The 14,020-nt window shown below is 43.0% G+C and overlaps 1 protein-coding gene across 1 annotated transcript in view; it reads left to right on the forward strand.

The window, feature by feature from the left end:
- The first annotated feature begins 7,669 nt into the window (after positions 1 to 7,669).
- Positions 7,670 to 14,020, forward strand: part of LOC126187756 (serine protease snake-like) — a 198,545-nt gene continuing 192,194 nt past the window's right edge. The window contains exon 1 of the mRNA XM_049929016.1: positions 7,670 to 7,745. Coding sequence (XP_049784973.1) covers positions 7,670 to 7,745 — 76 coding nt within the window. The remainder of the gene's footprint in view (positions 7,746 to 14,020) is intronic.

The following is a 14,020-nucleotide window of genomic DNA, read 5'->3' on the forward strand; positions in this document are numbered from 1 at the left end:
CCGTAGGGGAAGGGGTGTACGTGGTCTGCAATTAGTGTACCATACTCTTTGGCCGTCTTGGTGCCTTGCACGAGCTACATTGGATCCACAGATGCCCACGTGTGTGTTTGCCAGAGCGTAATGGAGTCACCGCCAGATTGTCTCCATCCCACAGTACAGGCGTCAAAGAGCTGTTCCCTTGGAAGACGACGGATTCGCGCCCTCCCATCATCACGATGAAGAAGGTATCGGTGTTCATCAGACCATCCAGTGCCCTGCCACTGCGCCAACGTCCAGTGCCGATGGTCACTCGCCCATTTCAGTCGCAGTTGACGATGTCGTGGTGTTGACATTGGCACATGCACGGGTCGTCGGTTTCGGAGGCCCATTGTTAGGAGTGTTCGGTGCACTGTGTGTTCAGACACACTTGTAGTCTGCCCAGCATCGAAGTCTGATGTTAGTTCCGCCACAGTTTGCCGCTTGACTTGTTTCATCAGTCTGCCCAGTCTACCACGTCCGACCTTGGTAATGAGAGGTGAGCGGCTAGCCCCACGACGTCTGGACGTGCTTTCACCTTGGTTTCGCCACGTGTTGAAGACACACTCACCACAGCACTCCTCGAACGTCCGACAAATCGTGCAGTTTCCGAAATGCTCGTGCCAAGCCTCTGGGGCTTCGCCAGTCTACACACCGTGCATGTGTCTGATTGTCATTCATTCCCCGGCAGGCGATGCTGTTATCGCAACAGAGTGCATTACACACTTAAAGCAGGAGAAATGGGAAAAAAATGGAGAGAAACAACAGCGAAGAATCCTTCGAAAAATTCTAGGGCCTGCCATAGACGAACATGGAACGTAAAAATTAAGAAACGGAAAAGAACATTAAAAAATTTGCAAAACCTCAGGCACAATCTGGGGAAGGTTATTCTGTTTCTTTGGAGATGTTAACCGGAGGGACGACAGTAGATTAAGCAAATGAATCTCCCACCATTAAAATAACAAGAACATAAAAAGTCAGTGTAGCAAAGACACTCAAAAAGGCTTAGAATAGGTGAACATAACTGAAGATGGCATTCAGCGTATAGAAAAATTGAGAACGAAAATATAAAGCTTCATAGATTTTCAAGGTAAAGAGAGAAAATGTGGAAGCGTCTTCACCCAAGAAGAGAAACAACAGGAGAGGGAGAGAAAGGAAAAGTGTTGGTGACAGACGATGAACAACTTTATACGAAAGAACATTCGTGTTTCGGAGTTAGATAGTACGACGCATGAAGAAGAAAGGGCTTGCTGCTCCGTCCAATATCTCTCTTTAAAATGGGTTTATTTGCAAGGGATGATATTAAATGCAGCTGATGGTTGTTCGTGCTTGATACCCATCTACCCGTCGGAGAAGTGAAGTCGTTTTGATGCCAAAGACGGTGCTGTACCGTATTAGGTAAACGTTCGTACTACACTGGTACGTGAAAGTTAAAAACGAAAGTAACTTACGAGCGATGTGTGAGTGAGAAGTAACATATCACGATGACACTTGGACCGTACATAGAAAGAACTACATTGAAGGGTCAAAGAGCCAAGAGCTGGTACACTTGCCTAATAATGTGTAGGGCCCCCACGAGCACGCACAAGTGCCGCAACACGACGTGGCGTGGACTTGACCACTGTCTGACGTAGTGCTGGAGGGAATTAACACAATGAATCCTGCAGGGCTGTCCATAAATCCGGAAGAGTACGAGGAGGTGGAGATCTCTTCTGAACAGTAAGTTGCAAGGTATCCCAGATATGCTCAATAATGTTCATATCTGGGCAGTTTGGTGGGCAGCGGAAGTGTTTAAACTGAGAAGAGTGTTCCTAGAGTTACTCTGTAGCGATTCTGGAGATGTGGGGTCTGGCATTGTCCTGCTGGATTTGCCCAAATGCGTCGGAATGCACAATGGACAACAATGGATGCAGGTGATCAGACAGTGTCATTTATCACAGCCGTATCTAGTCGCATCAGGGGTCCCATATCAGTCCAACAGCACAAGCTCCACGCCATTATAGATCCTCCACCAGTTTGAACAGTCTCCTGCTCATATGCAGGGTCTGTGGATTCACGATGTTGTCTCTATACCCGTACACGTCCATTGGCTCGGTACAATTTGAAACAAGACTCGTCCGTCCGGGCAACATGTTTCAGGTGATCAAAAGTCCAATGTCGCTGTTGACGGGCGCAGGCGAGGCGTAAAGCTTTGTGTCGTGCAGTCATCAAGGGTACACGAGTGGGCCTTCGGCTTTGAAAACCGACATCGATGATGTTTCGTTGAATTGTTCGCACGCTGACACTTGTTGATGGCCCAGCATTGAAATCTGCAACAATTTACGAAACGGTTGCACTTCTGTCACGTTGAATGATTCTCTTCAGTCGTCGTTGGTCCCGTTCTTGCAGGATCTTACTCCAGCCGCAGCGATGTCGGAGATTTGATGTTTTACCGGATTCCTGATATTCACGGTACACTCGTGAAATGGTCGTACGGGAAAATCCCCACTTCATCGCTACCTCGGAGATGCTGTGTCCCACCGCTCGTGCGTCGACTGTAGCACCACTTTTAAAATTTACCTAAATCTTGATAACCCGCCATTGATATGAACAATAACCGATCTAACAAGTGCGCCAGACACTTGTTGCCTTATGCAGGAGTTGCCGACCGCAGCGCCGTATTCTGCCTGTTTACATATACGCATTGAATACGCAATCGTACAGCTGCTTGTTTGGCGCTTGAGTGTAGTACAGTGCAGTAGAGAATGTAACCGAAAGAAATACGGAATGGGAGGAACGGAACTGACACTTTAACTGAAATAGTGTAACTGCACTGAAGTCACCGCGATTTATGATGGTCCGCTGGACATTACAAAAGGGGGTACATTGTTCGTAATAGTGTGTGTTATCACCACAGACAGTAATGCATGCTCTGCAAGGTGCTTCCATGCTGGCCGCTAGCTTCGTGTGGTAGGGGGTTCTGTTCCTCCACCAGCGAGGTTGACATCTGCTGGATTGTCGTTGGACACGTGGTCGCGCTGCAGTAGGCCCCCCTAGTGCATTGCAGACGTGCTTGATGGGATTTGAATCGAAGGAACGAGCTGAACACTCTATTCGCAGTATATGCTCTCGTTGCAAGAGCTCCTCCACGTGTGCTGTTTGATGCGGTTCCCATTGTCATCCATGAAAACGACGTCAGGGACAAACGCACTGCTGAAAAGACCCAGATGGGGAAGGAGTACAGTTTCACAATAACGTTTACCGATGGGTGTACCGCCTTTGGAGATCGGGACGTACATGCACCATTATGCCTCCTCACACCACAACAAGTGGAGCAACACAGCTATCAGCTACATCTACATCTACATCCATACTCCGCAAGCCACCTGACGGTGTGTGGCGGAGGGTACCTTGAGTACCTCTATCGGCTCTCCCTTCCATTCCAGTCTCGTATTGTTCGTGGAAAGAAGGATTGTCGGTATGCCTCTGTGTGGGCTCTAATCTCTCTGATTTTATCCTCATGGTCTCTTCGCGAGATATACGTAGGAGGGAGCAATATACTGCTTGACTCTTCGGTGAAGGTATGTTCTCGAAACTTTGACAAAAGCCCGTACCGAGCTGCTGAGCGTCTCTCCTGCAGAGTCTTCCACTGGAATTTATCTATCATCTCCGTAACGCTTTCGCGATTACTGAATGATCCTGTAACGAAGCGCGCTGCTCCCCGTTGGATCTTCTCTATATCTTCTATCAACCCTACCTGGTACGGATCCCACACTGCTGAGCAGTATTCAAGCAGTGGGCGAACAAGCGTACTGCAACCTACTTCCTTTGTTTTGGGATTGCATTTCCTTAGGATTCTTCCAATGAATCTCAGTCTGGCATCTGCTTTACCGGCGCTCAACATTATATGATCATTCCATTTTAAATCACTCCTAATGCGTACTCCCAGATAATTTATGGTATTAACTGCTTCCAGTTGCTGACCTGCTATTTTGTAGCTAAATCATATTCGACAATGCTGGACATACCCTCATATGGCGAGAGGTGGTCAGACGTAACGCAGCCAAGAACATTGTCGAAGGTGATCGGTTTGGTGGTCCAGGTCCTATTGTGTGGGGAGGCATAATGTAACTTGGGCTCGCTGACTTACCAGCTTCTTTGATTCGGGGGTGCACTGTTACGGATGGTAGTGGATGATAAAACGGTACAGCATCTGTCAGCGCAGATGGGGGAGCGCATGGGACCGGAAGATATTCGGCGAGTGGACTAGCCTGCACGTTTCCCCCAGCTTAGTTCCCATGGAGTACATGTGGGATGCGTTGAGGAGACATGCTGCGGCAAGCACATGTGCGCGAAAGACCGTCGGGCAGCTGTCAAGTGGAGGGTTGGGGGCGTGGCAGGCGACTGCGACGGCCTGCCACAAGAACTCTTTACCAACCTGGTGGGCGGCGTGGAAGCACTTTGCGGAGCATTCTTTGCCGTCTGTGGTCATCACACACACTATTAAGGTGCATGTCCTCTCTTCTGCAACGAGCAGGAGCGGTGACTTCAGTGTAATTGTCGTCTTTCAATACGAGTGCAATTCCTGTTCATATTACTGTGGACTTCTCTCAGTTAGCTTCTCTAGTTAACTGCAAGGGCGGATTAAACCAGGGGAGGGGGCGATCTCCCCCTCCGAGGGTTAAAACTAAATTAAAATCAAATGCTAATTTTTGCAATCTGCGTCAAAGTTGAGCTCGCGAATTTAGAGTCTTGGTCAGTAGATTTAGTTATTTAATTCAGTATTCCCCTGGGCACCTTACTTTCTGCGCCCGCGAGAGAATGTACTACCCGTACCAATCGCTTGTGCTCTCCCTGCTGCTTGCAATAGGTTTTCGAAGGGAAATGAAAAATTCTGTTCAAATGTTCAAATGTGTGTGAAATCTTATGGCACTTTACTGCTAAGGTCATCAGTCCCTAAGCTTACACACTACTTAACCTAAATTATCCTAAGGACAAACACACACACCCACGCCCGAGGGAGGACTCGAATCTCCGCAGGGACCAGCCGCACAGCCCATGACTGCAGCGTCTTAGACCGCTCGGCTAATGCTGCACAGCAAAAATTCTGTATGGAATAAATATGCTGAGTAGCGGCAAGGAATTAACTTATATACATGTGACAGACGTAAGAGATAATATCTCAGATAATTTTTATTTTTAAAACAAGAGACAAAAACTTTCAATTATTCTTCTTCTGTTCTGTCTGTTAGAGTTTGGAGAGGAACATCTTATCGTAATCTACCAGAAGCTGTACAGTTATTTAGTTGATAAAGTAAGTCATCAAAAGTGTCGGTGTTTTATTTAAAATGACGGTACACCGAACCTGACTGCTTGCGTCATATACAATTTGTATTTGTGTAGTAATATTTCGCAGCAATCATGGCGAAGATAACTGATAAAGGATAATGTCCGTTAAATAACATTTTATTAGCTGTTTCGTGTTATAATGTGTGTCCTTTTAGACCAGCAACCTGTATGTTTCATATATCGAAGTCTGATGTTTCCTTTTCCGCGGCTGTAAGCAACAAAATAACATTTTAATTGTTTTACTTACGAGAGCCATTGTTCCTTTCAGGCTTTGCAAAAATCACTATAAAGAGAGTTACCGTAAAAGTGAAGCAAAGTTATATTAATATTAAAACTGAAATTCTATTTGAAAGACCGCAACTGATACCTGTAATACGAATATTTATCTGATTTCACGAATAAGCCAAGCTTTATGTTCGAATTCTGGACGCCGAATATTAGGATGGCTTCCCGATCTGCCACAGCAGCACGCTTTACAATAATAATTTTCAAAATTATATATATATATATATATATATATATATATATATATATATAAACTAAACTGGTAAAAATATAACTTTCAACAAATTAAGAACTATAGGTTTAAAAGTATTTTATTCTAGTTTATTTTAGTTTATTTGCTTTTAATTTGCTCATCAAGTCTGTGTTAACAAAACCCTTATGAGCTAGTTGCTGTGTGATAACTTTTATGTAAAAGAAGTTACTGAGAAAGAGGTTGTGTATGATACACATTTCAAGAAATTTAAAATTTTTTCTCCCTAAATTAAAACATTTTTGCAAATTCTTTGACATTTTTAAGTGGGGGTAGGACGTCAAACGGACCGACTTGGAGCAGGAGAGGCACCACAGGACATTTTAATTTCCACTGTCTATACTTTTACAAGTAAATTCATAAAACTTTGTCAGCATGCCCAGAAAGGATTCAGGATTCACACTCGTAGCATCGGAAGTTCAAAAACGTAACAAAATAATTTTTTTTACATGTGAAATTTCATCATTTTTTCACTTACTATTGGCTGCATTTGTTGCTATAGGTACACTTTTCTTCATAAGTAAGACTGGCTCTGAGCACTATGTGACTTAACTTCTGAGGTCATCAGTCGCCTAGAACGTAGAACTAATTAAACCTAACTAAGCTAAGGACATCACACACATCCATGCCCGAGGCAGGATTCGAACCTGCGACCGGAGCGGTCCCTCGGCTCCAGACTGTAGCGCCTAGAACCGCACGGCCACTCCGGCCGGCAAGTAAGACTGTTCGATGAATTTTGCACAGCATACAAACCGTACTTATGGTGTCTGAAACTCTTGAATCTATTTAATTTATGAAAAAATGAATGAGCTGTTACGTTTTAAACTTTTATGTTTAGAAAACATTCAAATTTTGTAGTTAATTATCTCAATTTTTACCACAGGTTTTAATAGATTTGGAAAATTCTAGAGTTTCATAGACCTGTAAGTATGGTTTGTTTGCTGTGCGAAATTCATCAAAGAATCTCTCTAACTTATGAAGAAAGGTGTACCTATAGCAACAAATGCAGCCAACAGTAAGTGAAAAAATGATGAAATTTCACATGTAAAAAAAATTATTTTGTTACTTTGAACTTCCGATGCTACGAGTGTGAATCCTGAATCCTTTCTGGGATGCTGACAAAGTTTTATGAATTTACTTGTAAAAGTATATAGACAGTGGAAATTAAAATGTCCTGTGGCTCCTCTCCTGCTCCAAGTCGGCCCGTTTGACGTGCTACACCCCCCCCCCCCCCCCTTAGGTATCAACACAGCTTTATTCCTTTAACTCTCAAGGAGAGGATCTCTGGGTCTTCTTTCTCTTCTAGGCAACCGCCACCACCCACAAAACTTCATTAATCCACCCCTGGCTCGCTGTAGGAGTTGTTTCTGTGTGTGGTCCAAGTATTGTCGAGCTACGTTTCTTGGTATTGTCACGTACTGTGAAGGTAGCTTTCGTCGAAGTTTCGGGCACCGGTGCGTTTCGTACACGGTCCGTACGGAACGCAGAAAGGGCGGGAGGCGGCCGACCAGTGTCCGGCGAGGAGCGGCGGCAGCGGCCGGCGGCCGCGCGCTGCGTATAAAGGCGCGCCGCGGGCAGCTCCCGCCAGTGCAGTCGTCGCCGCCGCTCCCGCGTGTGGCTACTTGCTGCTGCTGCTGCTGGTGGTGGCTACTTGCTGCGCTGCGCCCGGGCCACGAGAGAGGTGCAGTCCGGCGTGCCCGCGACATCAGGGGACGGTGCGGCGTCGCCGAGTCTAGCCTAGCGTAGCCTAGCTTCTGCTCTAGCCTAGGCCACGCTGCCGCACCGCGCGCCATGGCCGGCCGCCCACGGCTGCTGCTGCTGCTGCTGGTCGTCGCGCTCGCCGAGGTCTCTGCCCGCCAACTCTACGGTGAGTCACTCACATCCTCTCCACTAGTATCTCTCTCTCTCTGTGTGTGTGTGTGTGCAGTAGTCGAGAACGTCAGACCGTACGCTGTCCCCAGGTTTGCAGAGGATATGGCAATTCTATAGGTGGCAGGGGTAGAATACAGAGAGCGAAAGGCTATATACAATTTGTACAGAAACCAGATGGCAGTTATAAGAGTCGAGGGACATGAAAGGGAAGCAGTGGTTGGGAAGGGAGTAAGACAGGGTTGTAGCCTCTCCCCGGTGTTATTCAATCTGTATATTGAGCAAGCAGTAAAGGAAACAAAAGAAAAATTCGGAGTAGGTATTAAAATCCATGGAGAAGAAATAAAAACCTTGAGGTTTGCCGATGACATTGTAATTCTGTCAGAGACAGCAAAGGACTTGGAGGAGCAGTTGAACGGAATGGATGGTGTCTTGAAGGGAGGATTAAGATGAACATCAACAAAAGCAAAACGAGGATAATGGAATGTAGTCGAATTAACTCGGGGGATGCTGAGGGAATTAGATTGGAAAATGAGACACTTAAAGTAGTAAAGGAGTTTTGCTATTTGGGCAGCAAAATAACTGATGATGGTCGAAGTAGAGAGGATATAAAATGTAGACTGGCAATGGCAAAGAAAGCGTTTCTGAAGAAGAGAAATTAGTTAACATAGAGTATTGATTTAAGTGTCAGGAAGTCGTTTCTGAAAGTATTTGTATGGAGTGTAGCCATGTATGGACGTGAAACATGGACGATAAATAGTTTGGACAAGAAGAGAATAGAAGCTTTCGAAATGTGGTACTCCAGAAGAATGTTGAAGATTAGATGGGTAGATCACATAACTAATGAGGAGGTATTGATTAGGATTGGGGAGAAGAGAAATTTGTGGCACAACTTGACCAGAAGAAGGGATCGGTTGGTAGGACATGTTCTGAGGCATCAAGGGATCACCAATTTAGTATTGGAGGGCAGCGTGGAGGGTAAGAATCGTAGTGGGAGACCAAGAGATGAATACACTAAGCAGATTCAGAAGGATGTAGGTTGCAGTAGGTACTGGGAGATGAAGAAGCTTGCACAGGATAGAGTAGCATGGAGAGCTGCATCAAACCAGTCTCAGGACTGAAGACCACAACAACAACAACATGGCAACTGGTCAGTAGTACAAACCAAGGGTGAAACTCAACACGACATTCTGGATACCTAAACAACGACTGGATTTATCATAGGACCTGTGTGTACGCAGTTGTGTCATGTCGTCATTAGACTGAGTGTACCATATTTAATAGCGAAAACTGACCGGAGTGACAGTATATTATAACAAAATCAAAATGTTTTTTGTCACATATTTCGACCTCAAGACACACAAGTCGTATGAGTACTGCGAAATGTCGTGATTGGAAACGGTTTTCAACCTCAAAAGAAAGAATTAACCATTTTAAAAACAAATACGAAAATCAGAATTACATGGGACTAGCTGACAATCCTGGGATTGAAACTTCCTGGCAGATTAAAACTGTGTGCACCGACCGAGACTCGAACTCGGGACCTTAATCTGCCAGGAAGTTTCATATCAGCGCACACTCCGCTGCAGAGTGAAAATCTCACTCTGGAATCCTGGAATTGCCTAGCTAATCATTTCGCCAATTTTCTATTAGAAACGAAAAAAAACTGAACTTTGTAATGTAGTATCTCGCACATTTTTCTGTGAACTGGGCGCAGCTTCTTCCCATGTCTACAGTGCGATTTTGTAAACGTGTTCATGGCAACATCTCTTCGTAGCCCTGTAGCTGGTGATTCCTGCCTACTGCCGTTTGCGCTTTTCGTTTGAAAACTGTCGAAAGCGCTGCCAGGTGTCAGGGATTTCCTTGAGTTGACTCCACTCTTGGTGTGTCTGAGCACTAAAGAATAAATGTATTAAAACTTCATGAACGATGCGGCATTTTTTCACGCATATCAGTGTTTATGACGTCATATATCTTGAACTGTGTGTCACACAACGATACATTTGTGTACGTACATTCGCCGGCATATTTTGAAACTGTCTGAAAATGTGTTGCGAAGAGAGTTAGTAGCAAAGAAGCAATAAATTTAAACTTCATGTTTTGACGCTTCTAAGTGTTTATGACGTGATCCTTCCCGAGCCGCCTGTGGTACCATGATATGATTTTGTAGGTGCCTTTAGCAGCATTTGTGAAAACCATCTGCGAAATTTATCGCGAACAGAGTTAGCAGTACAGAAATAGTAAATTTAAACGTCATTCATGATGTGGCATTGTTTATGACGTCACTGCTCCTGAACTATGGTATTTAGGTGATTCTTACCGCAATAGCAACTGTTCTCCGATATTAAGGGACATGTGTACAAAGTTTGGTTGAAGTCGGTCTAGTAGTTTACGATCACACACACACACACACACACACACACACACACACACACACACACACACACACACTTAAACTTAGATTCTGGACCTAGCTCATGCTTTTATAACATAAAAAATAAAAATTTCGTGCTTCTATCCACCCAATAAATCGGTTGAGTAGAAACAGCACTGTTAATCTTATTATTTTTTCTGGTTATTGGCCTTTGGGGTGAATAGGGATATGTCAAGATCTAGGAAAATAAGAAACGAAATTTAACTACTTTAGTTCAAAAAAAGCTTCGTTCAATACAAAAACTAAAAACATTTCATCAGTTGTGGTTTTTATTCTGTTCTCCTAATAAAAATTGTTATAGCTCTAATTATTTTATTGTAACACTAAACTGATGAACTTGTTTTGTTGCTTAATGTAGTTAAGTCACAGGCATCACGTTTGAAAATGATGTCGTTGAATCTGCAAGTCGTACCTCCAGAAGTAACGAAGAGCTTTCCAAAAATATCACTTTCACTAAAAAAAATTACTCTTCGTCTTTTAACATAAACGAGTGTAATTACCCTTGTTTTCTCAAAAAAAAAAGAAAAAAAAGAAAAATAACCTTTTCCTTCTGAATATCCAGTTTTATATGGGTACAGTCTAAACCACATCTTACTTTTTCCACGTAGTTTAATCACAGAATAATCTCTTGGGTTGAGACCAGTGCCAGATGGTTTTTCATCTCCATAAAATTCTAGGTCTCTTCCTGAAGAAACGCTCACAGTTACTGTTCCTATTCACCCCACAAATTCGTGCATCTGCAATTAGCCTCAACAGAAGCAGATTAAGGTATACTTTACAACTGGACTTTTGCTTAATGAAACGGAATTGCACATTTGTTTACCGTATTCTTAAATTAAAACAACACGATTCAGATTGGCACTTACGCATAAAATGCACAGAGCGAACAAAACATCAGCCAACAGTGTAGCCAATTTTGCAATTGAGTATTTCCCAGTTACATTGATTCATTACCAACCTACACAAATAACACTTTGAATGACATTCCCACTTGGCATTCGACACAATACTTCCTCCGTTCTCAGCACGTTACCGCTCTTTTTGTGGCAGGGTTCACTGACAACAACAATGGTGTCTGCGCAGATACCAGCTTCATACAACAAAAACAAGCCTAACTTCGTTATACTATTTTCACAAACTTTCGAATAACATTAAAACAATTTTAATTATTATTTTTTTATTTTTTCCTATAAAGTATACTAAAAAGGCAGTAATTTTTTAGTCAGGCTCGTATCACTTCCATTGTCGTAATACCCTCAGCGGCTTCCTGCCCCTTTTGCACTGTAATTAGTTGTAGTCGAACGTGGCGTGTGCAGTCACTGGTCCTCTGTCATTTCCTTTTTGTTTTTGTAAATTCGCTTTTTCGTTAATAGCATGGTTTCTTTGACACTGCAAGTTTTGTTTAAAGATTTAATAGTTCACTTTACCTATGAGATTCAGTTGCAATAATATTAAATAATTTACGACGATTAACTCCACCATTTTACGTTAACGGCTTATGGGTACCAACACTTGTGTTGTAATTAATATATTATTTCTATTGTAATTAACAGACTAAGTCATGACGTTGACAACAAAACTCTGAATGTCTTCAAATTCCGTATTTCGGGTGTCTCCTTCAAGCAACGGAATTAATTGCTAGAAGATGGCCTTTATTACGTTCAAGGTCCATTTGCTTTCGCAAAGTCAGCTAATCGGATGGGAATTGTTCATATGGCCATCTCGTGTCCAAGCCAGAGCCTTCAGCCAACATTATCAGTGCTGTTGCTAGAAAGAGTAGGATATCGAGCTTCACAGTATGGCGTCAGGCTCCTTTGCTAATGGAAACAGACCATTACAGAGAGCACAACTGCGTGTGTGTCGAAAAGCAAACACTCATCCCTCTTGAGGGATGACTCTGCCAAATAGCGTCTCGCCAGTAGCGCGCTGGTCAAGGTCGATCGTGAACAGGGAGACAGCTTCCGTCTACGAGGTCTGTAAGGGACTGCAATGCCGTCGAGAGCGAGAAAGGATGTGTCACACGTCCTAACTACGTTTGTCTCTTTACTTACTCATTTAGTTCAGGGAGACGGTAAAGTATTTGTAGCTGACGTCACTTGAGCAGCTTGCGTATCAAAGGTGTTAACTGTGAATAATACGATGAGGTCGTGCTTGGTGTTGTATTGTGTTCGTGATGACGGTGACAAAGATGAAACAATGCAGCAGGTGAATTCGGCAGGGGCACAGTTTCTCTCTGCTCGAATGGCACCCAGATATCGCAGAGCTGAACGTCTCTGTCCCATGGACGGGTCATCACCAGTGAGATTTGGTATTTAACCCACGGCAATGGGGAAAAAGTCTGATGTTAGAACTGTTACGTCGTCGCGTATCTCTCCCCTCCTGCACTCCCCCCCCCCCCCCCGCCCCCCAGTCGACTAAATATTTTTTTTTGCCTTCATAATTAGAACTGAATACCTCAGCGCTGAGCCGCAGAGTAGTCGCGTACGTTAGTACCCACACTATACGGAGGTGCGCACCCGTCAATCTAAATACAAATTCCTTTAAGGGGCTCCGGGACGCCCTATACTTGCAATGTTAAAATAACGCTTATAAATTACATCTTTCCTCACAAAGTATTTGAGGTAGGAAGTTGAACTTTTTACAGATTATTTATTGGAATATGGGCTACAACTTAACACAGGGATTTTACAAAATTTTAGTTCAGTTATTAAAGATGATTTTTTTTCAATTGTAATGAAAATTCACAACATTTTTTGCAATTTTTTATTTATATATTCAAAAATATACAGTTTCTTGGTAAAAGGCTGTGTTAAATTATGCAGAAGGTACTGTGTAACATTTACTGAAAGTTTGAAACAAATATGTTTGGAAGATCCTTAGAAAACATGTAATTAGTATGAGAAAATAAAAGTTTTGGGAATCGAGCGACAAAGATTGGATTAACTTTTTAGTGCATTCCAGGTCCATAGGATGGATTATCTTCATCCTCTGCAAACTCCTCCTCCAGCTTCCTCTTGTTCCTCCTCCTGTTTACTCTTGCTTGTATTTCTAGACTCTTTACAGCCCTGTCTGCAGCCCGAAGGCGTTCCTTGTCTAAAGCAAGCATTGCTCGTACTATGTTAGAACCTATCTTCATTCCCATATTTCTAAATACCTTGCACCTTACAATGTTGCCATCATTGAAAGTCGCAACAGCATCATACACACCACTCATTATTATACTTCAACAAAACAGAGACTCAAGAAACAGAATTAATTACGAATATTTTCGAGATAACGACAGAGTAAATAAACATGAAACAATCGACAATCACACCAGCGATATATATTGAACCATCACAGGTTAGCCACAACACATACTTTATCTCACATCACTAAAATGTACCTGATGAACACGGACGTTAATAATAACACCATTTGACAGCAGTTTAATAGCGCCACAGTGGGTCACGCCCATGTAGAACACATTTCAAAAAAAATTTAAAAATAGTTGTAGTCTTCGGAATTGAATAAATTATATATCTATTAAAAGGTAATAGTCTGCAGATTCAGAAAACGCAAAAAAGTAAAAATTGAACTTTTCATGATTTTGAGCCTTTCCGGAGCCACTTAAGATTTCTATTTCTGATATAACACCTGTAATGGTCACAGTATCTACATACTCAAGGAACCGAGTGTTATTGACGCAGTAGTGAAAAGTGAAATGAAAGGTTTGAATGTGCGTGAAAATGTTAATGACAGGAAAGTAATGGACTATAAAGAATAATTGGTTTATTATTCCAACAGCACATAGATGTGAAGAAGAAATTACAAAAAGTCGCGAGATCGGCAAAATACCT

This window comes from Schistocerca cancellata, chromosome 5 (assembly GCF_023864275.1).
Source record: "Schistocerca cancellata isolate TAMUIC-IGC-003103 chromosome 5, iqSchCanc2.1, whole genome shotgun sequence".
Classification (NCBI taxonomy): domain Eukaryota; kingdom Metazoa; phylum Arthropoda; class Insecta; order Orthoptera; family Acrididae; genus Schistocerca; species Schistocerca cancellata.